This window comes from Rhinatrema bivittatum, chromosome 17 (assembly GCF_901001135.1).
Source record: "Rhinatrema bivittatum chromosome 17, aRhiBiv1.1, whole genome shotgun sequence".
NCBI lineage: Eukaryota > Metazoa > Chordata > Amphibia > Gymnophiona > Rhinatrematidae > Rhinatrema > Rhinatrema bivittatum.
In genome coordinates this window covers 15,670,509-15,696,046 of record NC_042631.1, presented here as the reverse complement: position 1 = coordinate 15,696,046, position 25,538 = coordinate 15,670,509, and the positions used below count along the sequence as shown (strand labels likewise).

General features: G+C 44.1%; 1 protein-coding gene across 9 annotated transcripts in view; it reads left to right on the top strand.

Annotated features, from left to right (window-relative positions):
- WT1 (WT1 transcription factor) overlaps positions 1-24,736 on the top strand; it is a 65,912-nt gene extending 41,176 nt beyond the window's left edge. For 6 of the 9 annotated variants that reach the window (XM_029582207.1, XM_029582209.1, XM_029582205.1 and 3 more), the window contains 5 exons: positions 7,905-8,007; positions 10,354-10,504; positions 14,948-15,037; positions 19,984-20,076; positions 23,852-24,736. In XM_029582207.1, the coding sequence (XP_029438067.1) occupies positions 7,905-8,007; positions 10,354-10,504; positions 14,948-15,037; positions 19,984-20,076; positions 23,852-23,973 (559 nt within the window). In that variant the 3' untranslated portion in view covers positions 23,974-24,736. The remainder of the gene's footprint in view (positions 1-7,904; positions 8,008-10,353; positions 10,505-14,947; positions 15,038-19,983; positions 20,077-23,851) is intronic. The other 3 variants (XM_029582213.1, XM_029582206.1, XM_029582208.1) reach the window with 1 other exon arrangement.
- Positions 24,737-25,538: the final 802 nt, after the last annotated feature.

Here is a 25,538-nt window from a genome sequence, read left to right as displayed (position 1 = left end):
CCCCCGGACGTTTGAGTTACAAGAATTATGACAAAGGAGCCGAGCTTCTTGCAGCCAGAGCAAGGGAGGAAACAAAAAATCAGGTCTCCTCATTCCAGAGGATGGTGTAGCCAGGGGCTAAACATACTGAGATTGGTAGCAGTGGGGGTAGATGCTTCCAGCAGCAGCCCCTAGGATTTTTTTTGTAGTTGTTTATTTACAGAGCCAGAGTGGGGGAGCATTCTGGGGCTCAGCTAAGGCAAGTGGCCATAACTAGTCTGCCAGGCTAGACAGCTAGTAAAGAGCTGGAGCGTGCCATCAGCCTGTCCCCTCACCAGAAGCAGCGGCAGCGTACAGCACGGTGGGACCCAGAGCCATCAGCCTGTCCCCTCACCAGAAGCAGCGGCAGCGTACAGCACGGTGGGACCCAGAGCCATCAGCCTGTCCCCTCACCAGAAGCAGCGGCAGCATACAGCACGGTGGGACCCAGAGCCATCAGCCTGTCCCCTCACCAGAAGCAGCGGCAGCATACAGCACGGTGGGACCCAGAGCCATCAGCCTGTCCCCTCACCAGAAGCAGCGGCAGTGCACAGCACGGTGGGACCCAGAGCCATCAGCCTGTCCCCTCACCAGAAGCAGCGGCAGCATACAGCACGGTGGGACTCAGAGCCATCAGCCTGTCCCCTCACCAGAAGCAGCGGCAGCGTACAGCACGGTGGGACCCAGAGCCATCAGCCTGTCCCCTCACCAGAAGCAGCGGCAGCATACAGCACGGTGGGACCCAGAGCCATCAGCCTGTCCCCTCACCAGAAGCAGCGGCAGCATACAGCACGGTGGGACCCAGAGCCATCAGCCTGTCCCCTCACCAGAAGCAGCGGCAGTGCACAGCACGGTGGGACCCAGAGCCATCAGCCTGTCCCCTCACCAGAAGCAGCGGCAGCATACAGCACGGTGGGACTCAGAGCCATCAGCCTGTCCCCTCACCAGAAGCAGCGGCAGCGTACAGCACGGTGGGACCCAGAGCCATCAGCCTGTCCCCTCACCAGAAGCAGCGGCAGCGTACAGCACGGTGGGACCCAGAGCCATCAGCCTGTCCCCTCACCAGAAGCAGCGGCAGTGCACAGCACGGTGGGACCCAGAGCCAGCAGCCTGTCCCCTCACCAGAAGCAGCGGCAGCGTACAGCACGGTGGGACCCAGAGCCAGCAGCCTGTCCCCTCACCAGAAGCAGCGGCAGTGCACAGCACGGTGGGACCCAGAGCCATCAGCCTGTCCCCTCACCAGAAGCAGCGGCAGTGCACAGCACGGTGGGACCCAGAGCCAGCAGCCTGTCCCCTCACCAGAAGCAGCAGCAGCGTACAGCACGGTGGGACCCAGAGCCAGCAGCCTGTCCCCTCACCAGAAGCAGCGGCAGTGCACAGCACGGTGGGACCCAGAGCCATCAGCCTGTCCCCTCACCAGAAGCAGCGGCAGTGTACAGCACGGTGGGACCCAGAGCCAGCAGCCTGTCCCCTCACCAGAAGCAGCGGCAGCGTACAGCACGGTGGGACCCAGAGCCAGCAGCCTGTCCCCTCACCAGAAGCAGCAGCAGCGTACAGCACGGTGGGACCCAGAGCCATCAGCCTGTCCCCTCACCAGAAGCAGCGGCAGTGTACAGCACGGTGGGACCCAGAGCCAGCAGCCTGTCCCCTCACCAGAAGCAGCGGCAGCGTACAGCACGGTGGGACCCAGAGCCATCAGTCTGTCCCCTCACCAGAAGCAGCGGCAGCGTACAGCACGGTGGGACCCAGAGCCATCAGCCTGTCCCCTCACCAGAAGCAGCGGCAGTGCACAGCACGGTGGGACCCAGAGCCAGCAGCCTGTCCCCTCACCAGAAGCAGCGGCAGCGTACAGCACGGTGGGACCCAGAGCCAGCAGCCTGTCCCCTCACCAGAAGCAGCGGCAGTGCACAGCACGGTGGGACCCAGAGCCATCAGCCTGTCCCCTCACCAGAAGCAGCGGCAGCGTGCAGCACGGTGGGACCCAGAGCCAGCAGCCTGTCCCCTCACCAGAAGCAGCGGCAGTGTACAGCACGGTGGGACCCAGAGCCCTTTCACTGAGAGGTTCAGGGCAGTAGGGAATTTCCCACTTGTGGCCATAAGATGGGAGCCAGCACCTGGCCATCTGCAGCATGGGTCGGCTTCCTCTTGCAATGACCACCACTCTGTGGACAAGCACAAATGTTGACATAGACTGCTGTTGGCCCATGGACCAGCGGTTGAGAAACACTTCTTTAGTGCATCTATGGAAATTTGTAGCCTTTCTTTACCCACTCCCAGCTTTCCTGGGTTATGCTGTGTTGTAGGGATGTGTATTAGTCTGAAATGAATGTGCAATCAGAACAAAAAAAAAAAAATCCTATTTTGTTTGGTTCGTTTCGAACAAAATGAATCCCTAGCTCCTTTGAGAAACCTGAACATTTTCAGGTTGTTCATTTTGGAAAATAGTGTGTGCACTGTTTGCTGAGAAATGTGAAAACCCACTACCTCTGCAGCCCCTTTACACCTTCAGTGGCTCTCCGAGATCCCCTCAGGCTCCTGCCCTGCTGGTGCTGCTTTAAACATGGTACCGGCCTCAGGGTTAACCAGTACCACATTATTTTCTGGCCTTATTACTTTACGGCCATAAAACAACTTGGTGCCGATTGCCCCTGAGACTGGTGACACTTTGTAACTGCAGCCAGTGGGACAGGATCTACTTCTGCCCCTTTTACCCTTGGAGAACCACCGAAGGGGTAAAGGGGGCTGTGTGAGGGCCCAGAGGAATGGGGCAGCAATTGTTTGTTTGGTTTTTTTGGGGGGGGGGGGGGGGGGGGGGTAAAAAAATGTAATGTTTAATTTGGTTTGGCAAATGAACCAAACCAAAATAAACATTAAATGAACCAAATCCTGAAAAAGAAACCCTGAAATGTAACAAAACCAAAACTCTTTCCTTGCATATCCTGATTCTTGTGACCTGAGTGTTCTGCTTCTTGTCCTGGACCTCAGGATTCCTGTCCTTCTTTTCTTCATAACCCTTCCTCTTTCCTCTCACATAGACTAGCGGTCACCTTGGTTCCCGATTTATTTTCAGGTGATGTCTCTTCTTTCCTTGATCTGTCTCTCTCTTTTCACTTTGCTGTCTCTCCTCTCCTTGCTCTTTTATGCTTTATTCACCTTTCTTTTCCCTGTGGTCATGCTCTATTGACCTCTCCTCCTCCTCCTCCCTTCTTCTGCTTGTGGTCATGCTTTTTGTGATTCATCCTTTCCAGGCAGTTTCACCCTCTTGCTTCTTGTTTAATGCCCCCTTTCCCAGTTTCTGCATCCTCCGCTGATCTACTAGCCCTTTACTAATGAAGGAAACATGTGTTTATCATTGTTTGGGGAGCTTTTTCCATATTTTTGGAAATGATGCTTTAATGTATTCAAGGTTAATATGACAGTGGGCAGGGACTGTATATGGACTGGGTTTCTTTTTTTTTTTCTGTTTTGGCTATATATAACCGATGATTCATTTGCCACATAAAGATAAATTTGTTTATATGTTTTTAAATGTTGTGAATACATTCAAAAACTATAACAGTAGTGGAATATCTTATTTGTAAAATTACAATTTTTAAATGGCTGGAGCTCTAGGCACTTTCATAGGGCCACTGTATTAAGAAATGGATGTAAAATTATTTTAAAAATTCACAGTAAAGAAATGAAAACCATTTTACATTAGCATTTTAACACAGCACAAAATACTATCGGTTGAAATCCAGGATGGCATTGGAAGGGTAGGACACTGGAACTCGGGCTCCTACCTTGCACTGATTTATTTTCCTCTTTGGTTGTTTACGTGCTCTGAATGGGTAAGAAGGGGAAGGAAGTCTTCAAGCATCTGCTTCATCTCTGGACCTGACTAAGCAGACCTGTAAAAGCATGTTTATGATTTCAGCAAATTTATCAAAGTTGGTGCCTCGAGTTGCTGTCATAGGAGGGGAGGGAGCCTCTTTGCCTGAGGTGGATGTCTCTGTCAGCCCCGACTTGCGGGAGATTCCCCCGTTTCCTGATATCTTTGCTGATACTGGTGAAACATCATGAGGAGAGATCTCCTTGGTGACATGGAATGTGAAGATCCATGCACAAAAGAGGAGAAGGGGCAAAATCTGATAGCTGTCTCGGTGCGAGATGTGAGCCCAAAAGAATGAAAGTGAGCAGGGATTGTCTGGGAAGACTGGAGGTACCATGACTGGTATGGCAGGAATAGGTGCTTCTAGTTTTCCCCACACCCCTATCATGCCTAGAGACAGCTTTTTGGGGGGGAACCACTAGCCATCATTCTAGAGCTGATTTGGATTGCCATTACTTGTCTAGAGTTTACTGTTGATAAGCAGTTAGAAAGTTTGGAATCCTCCATTGAGGAATATAAAGATCAAGTTTTCAAATTGGACAGTGACATGAAGTCTCATGTTAAGAGATTGGAGTCCTACAATGAGGCTTTTAAAATGGCCCAGAAAATATTCAGTGTAATCCTAAGGGACAATCTGAGAATCCAGTGTAGATTAGGAATGACGGAGAACAGGCTCTTTTGACTGGCCCAATGGAACTTTTTAAAAGATTTATGAAAGATGTTCCTAAGATTCCTGCTGATTCTTGAGCACTCCTGACTCAAGCATTTTATCTTCCATCAAAGAAGCATGTGGGGAGTCATAGGGGGTAAAGATCCAGATGGGCAACATGTGATAACTAAGGACTGTTTGGAACTTGCTACCTTTCTTGAAGGTTCTCAAGAGGAGGAGACTAATCTTGCTATCCTACTGGTCATATTGAGTTTTGAGACTGACACAAATTCAGTTATGAGGATTTTCTTCATATTTGAAGATTGCATGTTTATGGGTCAGAAAATATACTTTTTCCCAGAGCCAAGAGAGCCAGACAAGGTGGAACATTTTTTTGCAGATGTATCAGGAGGTTCTTGCCTCTGGCGGTGAATTGTTTGTTTACTTTTCCTCATAAATGTTTTCTTAAGTATGGTAATGTGCAAGATGCTTTTTTGTAACCCTAAACATCTCAGGAGTTTTCTAGATAGAAATTTCTTTATAAGATGGTTTTGGCAATATATTTTTCTCTCTGGAAGTGGCATATTGAGTTATGTTTATATTATTATTATTATTATTGAGTTATGTTTATATTCTATCCTCTGGCCCTTTCTCTTTTCTTATTTTTCATGGGATAAAAATTGTTAGTGTCCCTCCTTTTCATGGATCTCCTTAATTGCGGACTCTATAGAAGACTCTTTCGAGTATGTGTTTCTTTTATATTTACTTTCTCTTGTTAATATGCATTAATTTTCCTTCTATGGTGTCTTTTTTTCCTTGCAAATAATTTGTACATAATTGTTTGATAAAAATTTAATAAATATAAAATATAAAAATTCTATCAGTTTTTACAGTACAATCCTTAATAATAATAATATTTAGGATTTTTATAGTGCTACTGAACACATGCACCATTGCATAATGGTGATAATTATGCAAGTATGATAAATCCCTTCTCCAAAGAGCTTGCAATGTAAGTGGATACCTGTGCCATTGGGAGATAAAGTGTCTTCCCAAGGTCACAAGGAATGTCAGTGGGAGAAGTGGAATCTGACCCCTGGCTTCACTGGTTCTTAGCCCATTGCTCTAACTACTATGGCACTATTCCTCCCAGTATATTTGTACAGTGTTGAAGGCAGATTAATAGTTTTAACATTTTATAAAGTAAGATCATATCTACCTGCTTAGTCACTAAGGAAGGACAGAGATATTTGGAATTTTTAATAGTTACGGGGTTGATATTTAGCACCATTTGTTTGGCCAACTTTGGACTTAGCTGGACAAATGGCTGGATTTGAAAATGCCCACTAGCTGGCCATCTCTGACTTAGCTGCTAAGAACTTAATGGGATAAAACTTAGCTGGATAACATGGAGGTGTTCCGGGGCATTTCAGGATGGAGTTAAGTTAGCCAGCTAAGTGATCTGGTTAACTCCTATATTCAGAGTTAGTTGGATTACATATCCTTCTAACTCTGGTTGTGCCGTAGAGCAATCCTAAAGTAAGCTGGATAATGATAGTCAGGTTTATTCAGCAGGGTTGCTGTGCTGCTGAATATCCTGACTTTGCTGGCCAGACAGCGACTGAAAATGGACCTCTGAATGTTTACGTGGACAATGTGAAGAAAAAGGGCGTCATTAGATGGTTAGCTGACTTTCCCTGAAGGTCTCACTCTGACAGAGGACCATATGTACTAAAGGATTGTCTCCATTTTGTGTTTTTGAGAAAAATGCTTAGTACATTCAGCCCGATGAGTGTAATTTGAGAGGCAGGGAAGATTATAAAGGGATAGCAGCATTGTGCTGGCAGGCACCAGGGTTATCTATAGCAGTGCTTCCCAATCCTGTCCTAGAGGCACCTGGCCCATCTGGTTTTCAGGAGCTCCATGATGAATGGGCATGAAATAGGTTTGCATGCTCATGAATTCCAGCATATGCAAATCTACCTCATGTATATTCATTGTGGATATCCTGAAAATCTGACAGGTTAGGTGTGCCTCCAGGACTGGGTTAGGAAACATTGAGATAGCGTTGGTGCTGATTTGTAATTGCCATGTAGTTCTTAGGATGTAACAGCTGTACTTATTAATGACAGCCATTGACTTACAATCCGATAGTTAATATGAAATGTGCAACATTTTTGCTTCTTCCAAAGATTTAACAATCACCAGCTCTGCATCTGCAAGGTGCAGTAAGATAATGTGACGTTTTCCTATTGCTTTGTGCTTCCAACGAGGTATGATTGCATAGGGGCTCCAAGAAAGCACTGGAGTAACCTGCATGGCACAGCAGGGGTACAACAGCTTTGGGCTTCCGAGAGGCCGGAGGTGACCTGCATGGAGGGACTACGGTTAGAACCCAAACTTCAATGAGCCCAGGGAGGCTGGATTCTATTTATTATTATTATTTTTTTTTTTTTTTTACAACAGCCTCACTAAGCTTGGTGGCTCTGGGGGATTATTGCAACACTACAAATAAGGCACAGAAGGGGGCCCTGGGAGTTGACATAAGTACAAATTTTGTAAGAAGCAAAGTTGAAGATGGCAAGGCTTGAAATGGCCATCCAGCAGAGCTGGTGGAGCCCATCACTGTGGCCAGGGGCGGCACAAGGCAATCTGCCGCCTGAGGCGAGGGACGAGATGGTGCCCCCTCTCTCCCCACCCCCCTCTTCAGCCTCCGCTGGCCTGGGCTCCAGAGGTGGCGGCCCGCAGCAGCATCATCTCTCCTGTCCGGCCCGCAGCGTCCTCAGCCGCGGCAGAGGCAGGCAGGCTGAGGCGGATGCCACCGCGACATTCTGAGAGGGCATTTTTTTTGCCGCCTCACATAATGAGGCAGGGTGAGGCGGCCGCCTGAGGTGGCCGCCTCACCCTGCCTCATTATAGAGCCGCCCCTGACTGTGGGCTTGCTTGGATCAGATATGGAGGGGAGAGGTGGGGACGGGGTTTGTGGCATCAGGCAAATGACATGGCGGAGGGAGGAGTTGATATTGGGAATTTGTTTGAGCCTCTACCCTCAATGAATGCATCTCTGTAGAGCTCCTGCTGTAAACATTCCCAGAGCCCAGCTTTATTCTCTTCTGTTTCTTTCTAGTCCTGGCAGAACCTTCACGAATGGTGATCAGGATCCTGGCAGATGCATCTGCATTGCTGAGGGGAAATATACTGTGATTTATTTAATACTGTTACTGCTTATGATGTAATCCATACAGTGAAAGAAGTATTAAATGTAATTTATGGATTGACCGAGCGATCTATTGAACACACTATATGGTAGAACAAAAGCTTTACAGTACTTAATTTATCAAATGCATCTATTTTCTTTATTTACAGTCATGCGACAACCTATGAAAATGACAACCACAGCGCTCCAATGCTCTACAGTTGTGGTGCCCAGTACAGAATACACACCCATGGTGTTTTCCGAGGAATACAAGTGAGTAAATGGATAAGAAGCAAACTCAATTAAAGTTAGGAGAAGTTTGCATGGTGCCACAGAGGTGGTGCATCCAGACCCATGTTTGGGGTGGCAGGGAAGATGACTGCTGTTACTGCGATAGCCCCTGCCAGCTGAGTGGCACTGAGGGTCTCCCTCGGAGGAATGGCTTCTCCACTCCTTAGGTGTGTGGCCTGGGCAGGGTATAGGAAAGGTGACAGGATTAAAAGGGAGAAAATAAAACAAACAAACAAAAAAAAAGGATGAATTTAAGTGACTCATTGCCCTCTGTATCACCAAGTGGGAGACCAAAGTCTGCTCACATTTTCTGAGCTTGTTGGGGCAGGAAGGTGGAACCTGAGAGGAGAAGCCCGTGAGGAGGGAGGAGTAAGGTGGAACCTGGCAGGAGGGGGGGTACAAGGTGGAATCTGCAAAGAGGAGGCATATGGTGGAGCTTGTGAGGGGGTGGGGGGTTAAGGTGGAGGCTGTGATTATAACTGAATGGATTTTCATGGCTTTAGAGATTTTCCCTGAAAATCGTGGCAATCAGGAAGGAATTTTGTATCCGTTAAACAAAACATAGGGAGGTTTGTTAGAAGTTCTGTGTCCCACTGGATCATCTCAGTCTTCCCAAATGTGTGTGAAGGATAAATCTGAGGGACTGAAATCATTCCTCAGCCGAATGATTGCAACTCTGTAAGTAATATAAGCAGCCATCACAGGGACTGGGTGACCATGTAGATGGCTTTGAATTTAGTGGAGAGATGAATCCCTATAGTAAGTGTACAAAAGGAAATCCCACTGAGAACAACTGCATGGAAAATGGCGATGGACTTTACAAGCTTGTTTTCCTTGTTTCTGCAGCTAATCTAAAATCTAAAGTAATTTTTGTTTGAGTCTTAATTATTTATAAACATTTATGAATCGCTTTACAACTTTTACAATAAAATCTTTCAAAGTGATGCACACATTTACAAACAAAATACAATATGTTCATAATTAGCAAAAGGTTTCATTTAAGGGCTCATACTTCAATGGTGTGCAGGAAATTTACCATAGAAATGATCTTCATGATGCAAAAAAAAATCACCTTTTATATTTCATAAAAATATATTTATGGACCGGAGTATAAGAATTAAAATTCTTATACTCCGGTCCATAAATATGTTAACTGGACTTATTAAGTATTTATCAAGTTCCGTTTGAAGTATTCATTTATTTATTAATTATTTTGGTTATTCTTATTTATCTCAACGGGCAAGTTTGCAGCCCCGGTTTTCCTATTACTTACTTGTACCTCCCTTTGTTCCATGTAATGCTCAAATGCGATGTTATGTTTATTGTAAACCGGTGTGATTTGTAGTCTTTACAGGAATGTCGGTATATAAAAGTTCAAAATAAAATAAATAATAAATAAATGCAAAATTCTGGTGATCCAGCCACTATATGCAGGACATTAAATGACCATACACCTCAGTTCTCTCTTTTCCTTCTTCCATCTTGCTCACGTCACCTCTCTTCCTCTCCTTGTTTGGGACTTCATGGGCATATGTTCACGCAGGGGCATTGCAAGACTGCAGATGTATGCCCCAAGATCATTGCAGTTTTACCTTCTTTGGTCTCCATGTAAAAATATGTGATGAACTTCAGTGCCTAATTTCTTTAATTGAACGCTAAGAAAAGAGTTAATTCCCTGATGCAGCAAGAGAATGCTTTGCTTATGCATCGGAGATTTTAAAAAAAGCACGCTAACCCAAAACTGTGTGCACAAAAACATACTCAGTGTGCACAAAGCATGGTTATATGTGCATTGTTATGTGCAGGAAACATGGTTTGTACACAAATGTTGTGCCTCTAAAGGTTGTGCGCACAACATTTTGAAATAGTTTGTCGAGGAGCTTTTCTTGCTTGCGGTAGATGAAGGTATGAATCAGCTAAGCAATACTCAGGCATTGAATATCTGGGGTAGACACTCTGCAGTTGAATTATACAGAAGCATTTGAGGATCTGAAAATCGATTTGTTTGTGGAACACGAGTAATGAAATTTTTAGAACTGCAGGGTAAAACCACACAAGAAGAGCCCTCAGATTCTTCTGTGGGTTATCTGCTACCACATCGGTGGATGATGAGTAGAGCTTCGCTACCGCTGTGCTTGTGTCTACGTGCAGCAGAAGAAAGCACTCGTGCGAGCCGGTACAACGCAAGAGCTGTGTTGTGTCTCCTCCTTCAACTGGGGTCCGGAGAGTACTGACAAAGGCATCCATCAGCATTTTGGGGAACCTTCACAGTAAATAGGTTCCTTCTTCTGCAACGTTCCAAAGTTCCATTTGCTTTTCCTTCTGTAGGATGTGCGACGAGTGCCAGGAGTGACCCCAGCCATTGTCAGATCAGCCTCTGAAACAAGCGAGAAGCGTCCGTTCATGTGTGCATACCCCGGTTGTAACAAGCGCTACTTCAAACTCTCTCACTTACAGATGCACAGCAGAAAGCACACTGGTGAGTCTCGCGCTCGCTCACTGTTTCCAAATCCCAGCTTAAATGAAATGCGTATACACCGAAAATAGCAGCTTAAATTTTCATCAGCACTTTTCGATACCCAGATAATAAATTTGGTTATAAAGTTCTTTTATAGCTTACAAGATCTAAGAAGTCCATATGTAGTAGGCTTACGAGCAGTAAAATTATTTGGATAAATGTTAGATCTAAATGACTATGTTCAAATGCACTTATTAACAAAAAAGTAGGCCTCATTTCCTTACCACACCCCCTGATGATAACTGGAGGGTGTTATCATTATTATATGTCTGGATACATTGGAACATACTGGATATGCTATAGAGCAATAACAAATAAGGGAGCCGATGCAAAACAGTGTGCTCAGCCGAGCGCCCTGTTTCACCTGCGGTTGAATGCGGGTTTTGGAGGCGTGTCCACAGCCCCTTATGCTATAAGGGGATTAGTGTGTCCACAACGCACGTCCAATGTGCCGCGAAACTAACAGCACTCATCACAAGCAAATGCATGTCAATGAGGCTATTACTTATTCACTCCAAATGCAAAAAATAAAGTGCTCCGGACCCGCACATTTTTACGCTCAGAAATTAACGCCTGTACATCCTCCAACTTAATATCGTGGTGATATTAAATCGGAGGAATCAAAAGTTAAAAAAAAATTGTAAAAAAAAAGTGCCGTGGTCAGTTTAGAGAATCGGACGATCAGTTAAGAAGTATCCATTTTCCTAATCCATGGCTGTGAACTGGTTAGTAAAACAGATGCACATAAAATTGAGCGTCTGCTTTCCTAACCTGTGGACAGCCTACCTCTCCTGGGCGTGCAATCAACCCTAGCGCCTCCTTGGCAGCGTGACCCCTAACTTAAATATTGCATGGCGCCCCCAGGAGAGGTTCCTGGGCACATGTTAGGAGAGCAGGACTCATCTCTCCCAGTACTATACAGTAACCTGCAATCCCCACCCTGTCTTCCTCCATCCACAAGAGCTGGTGGGGGTCTTCTGGCACAGCCTCCCCTCCCTGTACTACCCGAGGGGGTGCTACATTTGCATAATTCACTTCATGCACTAAATGGGAAAATAGTGCATGCATTTGGAGATAACCCACACTATTTGCTGTTTTTCCATGTGAAGTGGACTTTGTGAAAGTTTTCTCCCACTAGGCTCCTCAACCTAGGCAAAGAATTGCAGGCCTAAATTTTGGCTCCTAAGTGAAGTACCGGGTGTTTTTTGAAAATTATCCCCTTTGCTATTTTTTATTGTAGCGTTAAAGGACCCTGTAGCCATTATTAAGGCCTGGTTGTATGTATTGCTGATCAGCTGATGGCGCTGATACAGACAGTCAGCATCTTTGTTACTTTTTTGTTGCTGATAGTATCTTATTAAAGGAGTTTATTGGCTGTGCAAGGCGGGTATTAAAGCAAATGAAAGAGAGAATATTGAAAGTTTCCTTAATATGCCGACGTGCAGTCCTGCACTGAGAATCAGAAAATCTCAGTACACAGGAAATACAACAGTGACACGCACTGTTATGTACATTTGATATGAGAATGGGAAACTTTCATGTTGTCCTACATTGCTAACTGAATTAGAAAGAATGAGAAATGAACATCACAGGCAATAATCTCCACTTGTAAAGATCATTTATTATCTGGAGTACATTCGTTCATTAAACAGATTTATCAAATCTATCAAACTGACATTGCTTCCGAGAAGTGCTTTATGCCTGTGGGTGGGGGGCGGGAGGGGGTTGTGGTTAACATTTAATTAGTTATTTTCATCACCAGCAAATATTTACGTCTCCATCAAATTCTGTGGCAGGGACACTGACATGCCCAGTGGAACGAGACGTACAGTACAGTAAGGCTTATCTTCTGTGGGGGACTGTCACAGGAAGTTGTCTTATACACACCCTTAGCATATTTTGGACTCTACATTCTCAAACCATCAAATAAAAAGGTTAACTTGTGATTTAACCCAGGAGCTCCGGGGGCCGGCAATGGATTCTAACAATGGAGGCATCCATTTTCAAAAACTGCTCAGCACCCAAATTTAGGGAGATTTTCTCCCAAATTTAGGGACCTAAGTTTTCAGCTTAAAATTCTCCTAAATAGAAGAACCTAAAACTCAGAATCCTAAAGTAAGACCTAGTACAATTTATTTATCTACATTTAGTTGCCTAGCAGTGAAAATTGGTGCTAACGCCATCCCCATACTCATTCGTTTTTTTTTTAGGCTCTGAAATGTATTTATTTACGAGGCTCAGCCCTAGTCAGTTTTCAAAGGGGCAAATTCAGGTGCCTAAAATTAGAGAGCTTAGCCCCTTTGAAAATGAACCCCAGGGAAGGGGGTAGGGAAGAGAGAGAGGGTCTAGGAGCCTGTCCTCATGCTGCCATCCTTCTGCTACTACGTTTCACTGGTAGAGCGCTGCTCGACATACTCGGCACAGAACAAAACACATGAGGCGTCCCTGCCACGCAGAGCTTACAGTCTAATCAGGACAAATGTGCAAGGCGAAAGAGGCTTGGGGAATTGCATTTAGTAAGGGAATTTCTTAAATCGATATACGGTAGCTGGGAGCCTGCCTCTCGGTATCGGAAGGAAGGGGGGGGGGATCTGAAGTAAGAAAGATGGGAGGGAGACGAACTTGAGAACAGGGAGATGAGAGAAATATGAACGAGGGAGAGAGGAACCTGAAAAGAAAGAAGATGGGGAAGGTGCTGCGGTTTGCGTCTGTCGTCACTCATTTTTGTCTTATTGATTACGAATGTTTAATTTTGTCAAGCTGCCTAGCGCTGTGGCATGTAAACCTTTGAAATAAATAAAAAACGAAAGCCTAGCAGGTCAAGAGGGAAGAGAGAGGGCACATTGAAGGATGGGTGGTGACGTGAGACGGGGATTGGGAGGAGGAGGGGCAAGAGAGATTAGAGGACTTAAAAGGTGAGAAAATACCCCACTTTTTACCCACTTTAACCCCTGAGAAGTTAGGAAGGGGAGCGAGATGGAGAAGATGAAGGAGACGTCTGATGTGCTGGGGGGAGGGGGGAGAAGTGAAAAGGGGAGCAGGTGAGGAGGTGACAGTGGGCAATGCATAAGAGAACGACACCTTTATAAAATCCAGAATAAAACAGTCTAAGACAATATCTTTCAATCAAAAACAACCAAAAGAGCCGGGATGATAAGGGTGGTGTGAAGTCAAGAATGAGACAAGTTCATCTTGTGGTATTTACAATTTCCATGTGGGTCTAGTGATCTAAGAAACTTTGTATACTTTTCCTATCAGAGTAAAATCAAGTCTTCCTTCTGATCATTCATTCCATCTTTGGGGGTTGATTCACCCACGTTGAGATTAGAAAGGAGGCTGGGGTGAAGACCTATTTGGGCAGGCCTGCAAGTAATAGGATTTGCTGTTCAAAGCGGGAACAGAGGTTGTGGGGAAGGCTGAATGAGATGAATAGAGTGAAAGTGAGCATTTAATAAAGCACTCTGGGCTCTCCTTGCTCTGAGTTAAAGAATGCATTAAGTTCCTATATATGATCCATTCAAAGATTGTATATGATATTGGATTAAAACATAATTGTGACAGAAAAGAGTTGACCTATCTGGAGACAGAAGACTGAATGATGCCAATCATGTCTCCTGCCTCTCTTTGGAAGGACTCAGTAGTCAGATAATGCTTGCTGAGCAGTCAGCACATTCATCTCTACTGACAAGAGAGGGGTTGGTGGATCAGGAAGGCCAGGCATCCACACAACTCCTCATAGAGCCATGAGGTGACTGGTCAACCATAAAGTCAGCCCAAATCTACCTAGAGGCTCTCTCTCACTCAGCTCCTCTAAATCAGTTTCCCAACTCTCTCTCCTGGAGGTAACACCTAACTAATTGGGTTTTCATGATTGCCACTCTGAATATGGATGAGATAAATTTGTATACCCTGGACTCCAAGCTATGTAAATCTATATCATGCATAATCATTGCGACATCCCTGAAAATTTGACTAGATAGATGTGCCTCCAGGACAGGGTTGGGAATCATTGCTCTAAATCCATCTTAGGATGAAGTCTTGGAGTCTCCTATAGAGTACACTATAGAGGAGGTGCCTTCTTAGGTCTTGCACCAGGTGGCAAGGAAAGGACCCTATGTTCTACAGGCAGCTATGGCAAATGACATGGAATGACTTCCACCTGTGCCATTGACCACCCTTTTCCTTCAGCACTTCCCAGCTAGTTCTGCATCTATTTCCTTACAAATATCTTTTGCATAGTTTGAAAACACACTGAATAGTGAGCAAATATTCCCTTTCACAGCAGAAGATATGTAGGAACACCTGATATTTGGCTGTGTCCTGGAGGCCAAGACTGCTGGGGTGATTTGACCTGTTTGTATTTACGATTAGGCTAGTGAATAATGAGCAGCTTTGTACTCGTAGGTGAGAAGCCCTACCAGTGTGATTTCAAAGACTGTGAACGCAGATTCTCCCGATCTGACCAGCTCAAACGACACCAGAGAAGACATACAGGTATGTATAAGGGACACATCTAGTGAGACAGTGCTGTGGATCAGAACAAGTATTCAGGGAAGGAACGTCTCCTATCTATACCATTCATCAGTGCAATGTTTTTGTTTTAACATAGTAAATGACAGTAGATAGAGACCAAAATGGCCCATCCAGTCTGCCTAGCAAGGTGTTCAGGATTCTAACTGTTGCTCTGTGCCTGTTACCCCTCACCTTCTTTTTTAGGCTTGTAACTGTGCTTCTGTGCAAATTTCCCCCTTGCTTTCTGTTTAGGGTTGTAATTGCCTCTCTGTGCAGTTTATCTCCCACCTTTTGTTTACACTAGTGACTGTCACACCATGCAAGCTGGACTGCCATCCTGCGCAGGTACAGCAGTGCTTCATTACCATCCTCTTGTAACTAGGGATATTCGATGTTTATCCTATGCCTTTTTGAATTCTGTTACTGCTTTTATCTCCATCACCTTCTCTGGGAGGGCATTTCAGGCATCCACCTCCCTTTCCATGAAAACTTTTTCCTGAGTTTATCCCCTTGGAGCTTCATATCTTGACCCCTAGTTCTTCAGTGTCCTTTCCATGGGAAAAGATTTGCTTCTTGTACATTATTAATACCTTTCAGGTACTTATATGCCTGACATATCCCCTCTTTTGCTCCTCTCCTTGTATACATATTTAGATCCTTCATATGGCTTTTGGTTGCCTTTTGCTGGGTCACATCTATCCTCTCTGTTGTGCCGGAGGTGGACCCTTGGCCGAGGTGGGTTTGACACAACCAATAGAAAGGATCCTATGGGTCTCCACCGTTGGCAGGTGGAGTGAGCTGAAGGAGGCTGGCTGGCGCTTCACCAATACCAGCCCTCGTTCCCTGCAGGTTGAGCATTTGGGTGCTGGGGCCAGCTGGACTTAGGTGAGCCTCTGTATGTCATCATCGATGGAAGGATCGAGGTCAGCCCAGAGGCAGCAACTGAGAAGAGAAGTCTGTGCTGGATGAAGCAGACTCCCGGAGACACAGGCGCCAATAGAACCAAAGTCAAGCAGGGGGTGCCCGAGCAAGAACAGGCTGAAGCCTGAATGAGCCAAGTCCAGGACGTAGACTGAAGAGGCATCATAGGGCAAGCTGGAGTCAGGGCCGGTGGCGATCTAGAAGCAGTGGCAAGCAAGGCTGAGGTCTGGATGAGGAGAGAGTCAAGAGCGTAGTCAAGCAATGCAGAGATCCAGGTCTGGAGAGAGGCAACAGAGTAGTCAGGCAATGCAGAGGTCTGGGTCTGGACAGAGGCAATGGAGTAGTCAGACGATGCAGAGGTCTGGGTCTGGAGAGAGGCAATGGAGTAGTCAGACGATGCAGAGGTCTGGGTCTGGAGAGAGGCAACGGAGTAGTCAAGCAAAGCAGAGGTCCAGGCTTGGAGAGAGTCAATGGCGTGGTCAGGTAAAGCAAAGGTCAAGATCTGAGGAGGCAATCCAAGGATAGGCTGAGAGTCAGGAACACAGGAACAAGGAAACTGGAAACAGGAGTCAATGAGGATCAGGAGCCAGGAACAAAAGGAGAACCATCAGAAGGCAACGAGTACACGACCAGCGTGGAGACCTGTTACAAAGGCAATCCTAGGAAGCAGAGCCCGGGCTTATATACCGGAGCTCTGATGATGTCATCATCCGGGGCCGCGGCTCAGTTCCCGCCGCGGGCCCTACTTAAGACACAGTGATGTGCGCGCGCGCCTAGGGAGAGGTGCAATGCTGAGTAGCGGCATCTCTCCGCGGAGCACAAGGATCAGTAGCTGAGCTGGAGGCACCAGGGGCGGCCCAAGGATGGAGCCAGCAGCCTGCCGCCACCAAGGACGAGGGACCAGGCACTGGATTCACTTGAGAGAGGTGAGGGGGCCAAGCTGCGGGTCTGCCGCAGCCGGCACATGTAACAACTCTGACTATCCTGAGAGGCAGCCTACAAAACTGAGCACCATAATCTAAGTGAGGTCTCACCAAGAACCTGTACAGGGGCCTCATCACCTCCTGTTCTCTGTCTCTATGCAGCCTAACATCCCTTGGCCTCTAGCCATTACCTTGTCATACAGTTTTGCTACCTTCAGATCATCAGACACCATTGCATCGAGGTCCCTCTCCTGGATAGTGCAGATCAGCCTCCCACCCTTCCATTGGATAGACCTCCTTTGAATTTCTGACCCCTAGATGCTTGACTGCACTTTTTTGCTTTGAATCATAACTGCCAAGCATTTGACCCCTCTCAAAGCTTTCTTAGATCACATCTAAGCAAATAAATAAATAGTTACAATGTAAAGATAATATGACCCTTTGTCATACTATCACACAAGTTCCCATGTAAACCGATGTGATACCCACGGCTGAATGTCGGTATAAAAAAGCAAATAAATAAATACATCTCATGCTGTCTAATCCCTCTGTTGTGCCCACTATGTTGCACATTAGTGTCATCTGCAAAACGACAAACCTTTCCTTCCAATCCCTCCACAATATTGCTCACAAAGATAGTGAATGGAACTGACCCCAGAACCAATCCCTGAGGCACTCCACTAACTACCTTTCTCTCCTCAGAGTGAATTCCCTTTACAACCACCCTTTGTTATCTGTCAGGCAGCCAGTTTGTAATCCAGCCCACCCCCTTGGGACTCACCCCCACACTGCTAAGCATATTAATGTGAGACAGTGTGAAAAGCTTTGCTGTATTCCTGCACACAGCTTTGATCTAATTCTCTAGCCATCCAAAAATTAATTGGTTTTGTTTGACATAATCTACCGCTGGTAAAACCATGCTGCTTCAGATCCTGCAACCCATTGTTCACTATCCACTCTTTCAGCGGTGTGTACATTAATTTTTCCACAACGAGAGGTAAAACTAACCAGCCTCCTCTCTGGTTCCACTTTTCAGAAGAGGGACCATAACCACTCTTCTGCAATCTTGTAGAACTGTTTCCAAAGATCTATTGAACAGATCTTTCAGCGGCTCCTCCAGACCCTTAGTTTCCAGTGGCTCCTCCAGACCCTTGGTTTCCTAGGATGCATCCCATCCAGCCCCTTGACTTAGTCCACTTTCAGATTTACCAGTCCCACACAAATCCTCTCGTCCATGAATGGTGTCTATCCCACACTTATTTGTATTCTTGCCAATCATCTGTGGTCCTTCTTCAAGGTCCTCTTCAGTAAGCAGTGAACAGAAATATTGGTTTAGCATTCCTGCTTCTTTGTTCTCACCGTCCACACATTGCTGCCCAGCACTTTACGGTCTTGCCGTTCCATCTCTGACCTTCCATCTGGAAAAAGTCCTGTCCCCTGGCTCCTCTTCAATAGCAATCTTGAATTCTACTCACAGCTTGGCCATCCCGATTCGTTTCTTTGTCTCAGCTTTACCAGATATTCTTTTCTCTGTTTATTCTTTTGAGTTCTTTTGGACTCTTTAATGCTAATTGTTTTGGTTTTTTTTTTGTCTTTAAGCTTTCGGCCACCTCTTTGGAGAACCTTGTCCATTTTCTTTTCTTCTTATATTTATTATATTCCTTAAATAAGCATTTGTTGCTTGCAGTTTAGCCCACTGTTCTTCTGCATTATCTATCTCCTCCCACCTTCATTTCTTCAGTCGTGCAGTCACATCTGAAGGGACCTCTGTGGTCTGAAAAGCTTGCGCACCACAACATCTTTTGGTTGATACAATAAAAGTTTTCACAGTCTACAAAGAGGTCAGTGCTGGTGCTATTGCATACTTTTGCACTTATTTTCTTTTTTAACACAATAAAAGCTTCATGACTCTTATTCTTAGACTTAATTGTGTTAATTTTCCAAATTACCTGCTCTTGCCACATATTTTAATAGTTGTAGCTGCTGCCCCCCTCTCTTGAAACTCCCATTTGATGCTGTGTGTCTAATTGGTTCCACACTATCTGGGTACTTTGGGGCTTTTCAGGCCAGTGACTGTCAGCAGTAAGTGGCAGCAAAAAGGAAGACAGAAATCATTGAGATAGAATGTTCCAGTGTATTTCCCATAATGCAATGACTATGGTGGCACATCTTTACCGAGCTAGCCTGAAAAGGATCCAGTGATGCCAATTATAACAGGGTTATTAGGGACTTGAGCTCACAGAGTGCCTATAAATGTTCGCCCTTTGTAAGCAGAGCAGAAGGAAGTCAAAATAATTCAGTTATAGGTTTCCCTAAGCATGCTAGTGATACAAGTGCATTAGTCCATGCAGATTTACTGGCAGATGTAGGGAATTGTTAACCTACAGAATTTGAACCTAGTGACAATTTTCATATGTGCTTCAGAAGCAGGAAATGTTACCAGTTCTGGTCATGTTCACAGCAAATGGATGAGTTGCTGGTTACAAAGGTTCACTTCCTGGTACATGACTTTATCCAAATTAGGAATTCATAAATTATAAAGCAAATTGGGAATTCTGCTTAAGGGGAATGGAATTTTAAGATCGCTCTTTAAAAAAATTAAAATGTCCCTTTTTAACAAAATATCACCTGCTTTCCAGCAGGTTTGCGATTTTCAGAAAGAACAAATCATGCAGAAACGTAAATCAAGAGAATGAAAATTACATTTTTTGAAATAGATAATTACAAATGTATAAGAATAATTAAGCAGCAATGCTCTTCATTTTTGGAAAAAAGTAATTAGCAAAAGCTACCAGTAAGTCAATAACTTGCTTGTAAGGCCTTTTAATTCCTATCCTGAGTTTGTGGGGAAGAGCCCTTAAATCAGAACTGTCTTCGCAGAGCAGGTAGAAGGTTCATTTTTTGAGCTTAGAAAGATTACTTGGTCTTGACAAGAAAAGCAAAGATAAATGTGAAAAGCAAAACCTTTTTCTTGCTTGGCTCTGAGCTGCTGCTCCCAGGAAGGCCTGGCATCTACTTGTAGGCCCAAATCTCCTTTCAGAAAGGCCTCAAAGCACCTGTCTAGAAATTCTTTTGTCTATTTAGGTGTGAAACCATTCCAATGTAAAACCTGTCAGAGAAAGTTCTCCCGTTCTGATCATCTGAAAACTCACACCAGGACTCATACAGGTAAAACAAGTGCGTAAACTTTTTCTTCACATTTCTTTCTGATTTATTATTGCATTAATAAGTACAGAATGTATTGTAATAATAATCTCTGGAGGGCATTTTAAATTTAGGAGAAGGTTGTTGGAATTCTGTGGATGTTAATATTAACGTTTTGAAGCATGTGAGGATATCTCTCCAAAGTAACATTTGTTTTCCTAATCTTTCTCTTTATATTGCCTGCAAAAAGGGAGGATTTTGTTATTAAGATATTCATATTTCATATCCTATGCACTAATTTAAATATTTCTTTTGAGGAGAACTGTAAAGTTATGCATACATATTGTAAACCTAAAAATGTTTAGTGCTGCAAGTTTCTGCACTTTGTTATCTCCATTGATCCTTGTCAATTTGAAGACCTCCAGTACAGAAGCAACCGCATACCCTCCCCTAAAATCTGCAGCTAGAGCAAACCAACCCCTTTACCCGGCCCAACCTCATATCTCATATGTGGGTCTCTTTCCTCTCATTTAGCAAACTCTTTGGGGAAAGAATTCTCTTACAAATTTAACGTTTCTGCCTGGTATTAAGAATACATTTTATTCATAAGAACATAAGACCACCATACTGGGTCCATAAAACTCAATATTCCGTTTCCACCAGTGCCCCATCCAAGTCACCAGTAACTGGCAGGATCATAGATAGTAGAAAGAGCTCATGCTGCTAATGCCTAGGGATAAATAGTGACTTTCCCCAAACCTAACTGGTTAATGATGATTTATGGACTTTTCCTCTAAGAACTTGTTCAAACCTCTTTTAAACCCAGCTACACTAGCTGCCTTTAAGAATATAAGAACATAAGAAATTGCCATGCTGGGTCAGACCAAGGGTCCATCAAGCCCAGCAGCCTGTTTCCAACAGAGGCCAATCCAGGCCATAAGAACCTGGCAAGTACCCAGACACTAAGTAGATCCCATGCTACTGATGCCAGTAACATTCATATTTTGTTGGCCCAAAAGATGAATGTTAACCCAGGTTGTGAAAATTAAACAAAGATATGATTATTGATGTGTAAACCATTGTGATCTTCTTTTGGAACGACGGTATATAAAACACCTAAATAAATAAATAAGTGCAGTGGCTATTCCCTAAGTCAACTTGATTAATAGCAGTTAATGGACTTCTCCTCCAAGAACTTATCCAATCCCAGCTACGCTAACTGCACTAACCACACCATAATCTCTGGCAATGAATTCCAGAGTTTAATTGTGCATTGAGTGAAAAAGTATTTTCTCCAATTTGTTATAAATGTACCAGTTAGTAACTTCATGGTATGTCCTCTAATCTTTTGGGGGGGGGGGGGGAGTGCAATATTCAGCCTCTGGGTGGCTCAGCTAGTTAGTCGAATAAACTTATCTGGCTAACTAGCAGGGTATATTGAGCAGTACAGTTTCTATCTTAGAGTTAGCCGGATATATTTATCTGGATAACTTTAGGACAAGTCAGTGGCATGACCAAAGTTAGCTGCATAATTTAACTGGCTAACTCCAAATATCTGACTGTGAATATCTAGTTATCCAGCTAGGATTTAGTCGGATAAATCTCTCAGTATTCTGGTTTTTGCCATTTTTCAGTTCTACATCCGGCTTTTGAATTTCAACCTCACAATTTTTTGAAAGCTTCAACAACACCAATTGACATTCACCTTTTCTTCTCCATTCATGATTTTATAGACCTGTATCACATCCCCCCTCAGCTGTCTCCTCTCCAGAACTGAAGAGCCCTAACCTCTTTAGACTTTCCTCATAAGATTAACATATCAGGGTCTGAGAAACAATAATTATAATAATTGCGATTAATTCAACCTATTGCTATGAACAAGATGGATTCTGTGTTTAAGAGTTTTGTCTACATTATGCCTATGTGGGGCCCATTCTGTTACTTCATCAATTATCCCCACAAAGCTGTAACTATCAATGAATTTCAGTATATTGTTATATATTGTATAGTATGTATACCATTCTGGTATCATCTGGAAACTTACTGATCGCAGATCCAAAAAGCTGTAGGTTCCCAGAATCCCAGCATCAGCCAAGGTCACCACAACTACACTAGCTACAATAATAATAATATGAGCGCTCCCATGTCTGATGGCTAAGGGTTTTCAGTGCCGCTTCGGATTCTCTTCAGAGATAATAATAGTTCACATATAGAATCAAGGGAGAGACTCCTATCCCTGCTCAGCTCATTCTCTCCTTTAAAACACCTAACAGATATAATATGAAACGATTATTGTCCCGTTCGTTTTGGTACTAATGTCCCTGAAACATTTTATGCTAATGTCATGCCCAGCATTATGACTTTTTTTTTTACCAACGCCTAAACTGTTGTGGAAACTGGAAACTTAAGATCTGATTTACTATGGCTTTTTTTTCCATTCTGTGTCTCTGGAGAAGAAGTTTAGTAAATCAGGCCCTCAGTTTGAACAAAGTCAAGCTGAACACTAGTGACACACAAAATTAATTTATCTAATTTTGTCTTGCAGTGATTACCAGTTTTAATAAATTAAAGTCAGGAATGTCCTAAGGAACTTCAAGCCAAGTTGTTGATAATCCTCTTCACCTTGTCCTCCCTCCCGCTGTCCCTTTTCCCTTCCTGCTCCCCTCTCCAATCTGTTCCCAATCCTCTCCACCTTGTTCTCCTATCTCGTCCTTCTCCTCTACACCCTATTCCCCCTCATTAACCTTTTCCCTCAAAACAGATATCATGAGGCAGCACACCTACAACAATATTTCTCATAATACCAATTGAAGTAGCTAGGATTTTAATAATAATTATATTGATCTCCTTAAAATTACGTCATGAAAATTATGTTCTGTTGTGATAATGTGGAACAAAGTATTATGGTAAGCTACGGACTCAACAAGAGAAAACTTATTTTAGTAAGAATGACGTTCTCAGACCTTTCCAGAGTCTGCAATACTGTTACGTGGCATTAACTCCTTAATTCGAATCACATAATTCAAGATGCTGTGTGGTGCGGAGGAAAGGGTTGTTTTCTATTTTTCACCAGTTTTGTCTGTGAGTAAAATACAAAAGCCAGTCGGGAAGCAGCTGTAAGGAAGGCGCAGGTTTGGTTGATAGCCAGGCTTTCTGACTGGTTGGTGTAAAGCTCCAACATAAGCTTGAAGCAAGAGAAGAAAATGTTTTTTGTTTTGTTTTTTCTGAAGTGTTTTTATAGCATAAATCCCTGATTTCATTCAGCATAAGATTTACAGAATGACTCTGTAGCACGATGTGCAGCCTGTACTGAATTTCTGACCTCACGGGGAACATTTCTAGTTTAGATTTACCGCTGCAAGCAGTAAATCCCTCCCTCCTCTCCCCTCCCTCCCTCCCTCCCCCTCCCTCTCCCTCCTTCCCTTCAGAGGCTGCTGAGATTTATCACCTTCCCCTAATGCTTTAACAACTCCTCCGACCTGCCTTCATCACTGCCTCCTAAGAAATGTAACAAACCGAAAGCTCTCCCAAATACATTGCTGTTCCAGTCCAAATTCACATTTTGAGAGACTCTTGATTTAACTTTGAATTCTGTATTATTTCTTTGCAGCAGATGATTATTTGAAAAAGTCATTAAAAAGATAAAAAATTCCCCTCAAGCTCCAAACTCACATTTTCTCCACTGTAGATAAAAGATCTTTTTTTGTAAATATTATTTAAAAGTCATCAGTAAAAGTCTTAAAAGCCTGAGGTTAGATTTCGATGCAGTGTAAGATAAGATAATAAGTGGATATTTTTACGATAACAGGTGAGAAGCCCTTCAGCTGTCGATGGCCCAGTTGTCAGAAGAAATTTGCCCGATCAGATGAATTAGTTCGTCATCACAACATGCATCAGAGGAATATGACCAAACTTCAGCTGGCTCTTTAAACACCATGGAATCATGAGTGAACTGTCACTGGGACACTGGGAACTCCAGGTTCACTCAGTCTCCGCCCCTAACACCTCTCCCATCTTCAGGGCAATTCTAGGACAGGTTGAGTACCCGGTAAGATTCTCTTCGGTCTGCTTCATGGAAAAGCCCAGTTCCTAGGCATGAGAAGAACTGGGGAGGGGGAGCAAACCTTTCTTAGCTTGGACCTTTGGGGGCTATATGCCTCCCACTTATGGGGCAAGGGAGAGGTTGGACTAAAATCCCCTCCTCAGCCCGACATGCATCACTGGCCTAAGTTTCTTGAAAGAGAAAGGAACAGCTTTTCCTCTGTAAGACTGTTAAACAATTACAAAAGCTGTGCAACAGTTTTGAATGCACTGACCTCTCCAGCGGGAAGCGACTGTCCTGTGTCTCACCCAGACTCTTCCAGCCTGCAGGTTACTGGGTGCGTGCCGTGTTGAGAAGTTTTAAAGTATGCATACAGCGAAAGAAAAACTGAACAAGCAAGCTTTGTACTTTTGCAAACATTAAACTTTAGAATCCCGGTCATGGGCTATATTATGCTTATGGAACCATGTGAAATAAAATACTTTAGTGGTTTCTTTTTGCAAACAGAATGAGAATCTTCCTAGTAAGTTAACTTGCTTTCAGTTTTATTGTAATAATCCTCCAAAAGTAAAATTATGTGGTGCAAAGTTGTTTGTGTTTATAGGCCTCTACTCTGTGAAATTCACAGGGAGTGTGAAAAATCCTGGGGGTGGGGGGTGGGGGTGGGTGTGGGTGGGAGGGGAGGGATCACAGTGAATGTCTCCGAGATGGTCCCAGTAGACTTTTATAGCATGAGAAAAATAGTATCTCCCACTCAGTCATCATTTCCAGAGAAATCCAGACCATGGTGATTCAGAGCGGGAGGTCTCACACACAACAGTGCCAAATTATTGCCAAGAACTGGGCGTCTTTCGCAGTGCAAAAGCCGCACTGGTTTTGTGGCTGACAAAGTTGTACAAATGAAAAAAATAAGAGCACAGAGAGAAGAAAAATTGAGGGCTGGTCCATAAACTTTAGCAGATACACTTAAGACAAATAACTTAAGGATTTCCTGTCTATGAGTATGTATGAAAATAGAACCTTATTGGTGTAGGGAATTTAGGTTGTTTCTGGAGGTGAGTCTATTATTTCCTATTAATTGCTTGGAATGATTGTGTATATATCTAATAATGTAATAAATGTATTGCTCTTAGAAAGTGCATAAATATTAGATGCATCGCCACTGAGAATGTAACCTGTATTTTTTTTTCAATTAAAGCCACTCGAAGAGAAACGCACGAAATTCCAATAGCTGTCTTGTCTCTTGGGTTATATCAAACATTTCTTGGGATTCTGTAGATAAGGACCAGGAATTAACCTACATTGGGTCTCCAGCACAGATTTCATGATGTGTACTAGAGCCACAGGGTGTTTCATTTTCTTTTGCAAAAGTCTTGCCTACACTGTTATCCTTTAGCATACAAACCAAATGGAAAACGGTATGTTAGAAGTTGAGTTTGGAAAATTACGTGAA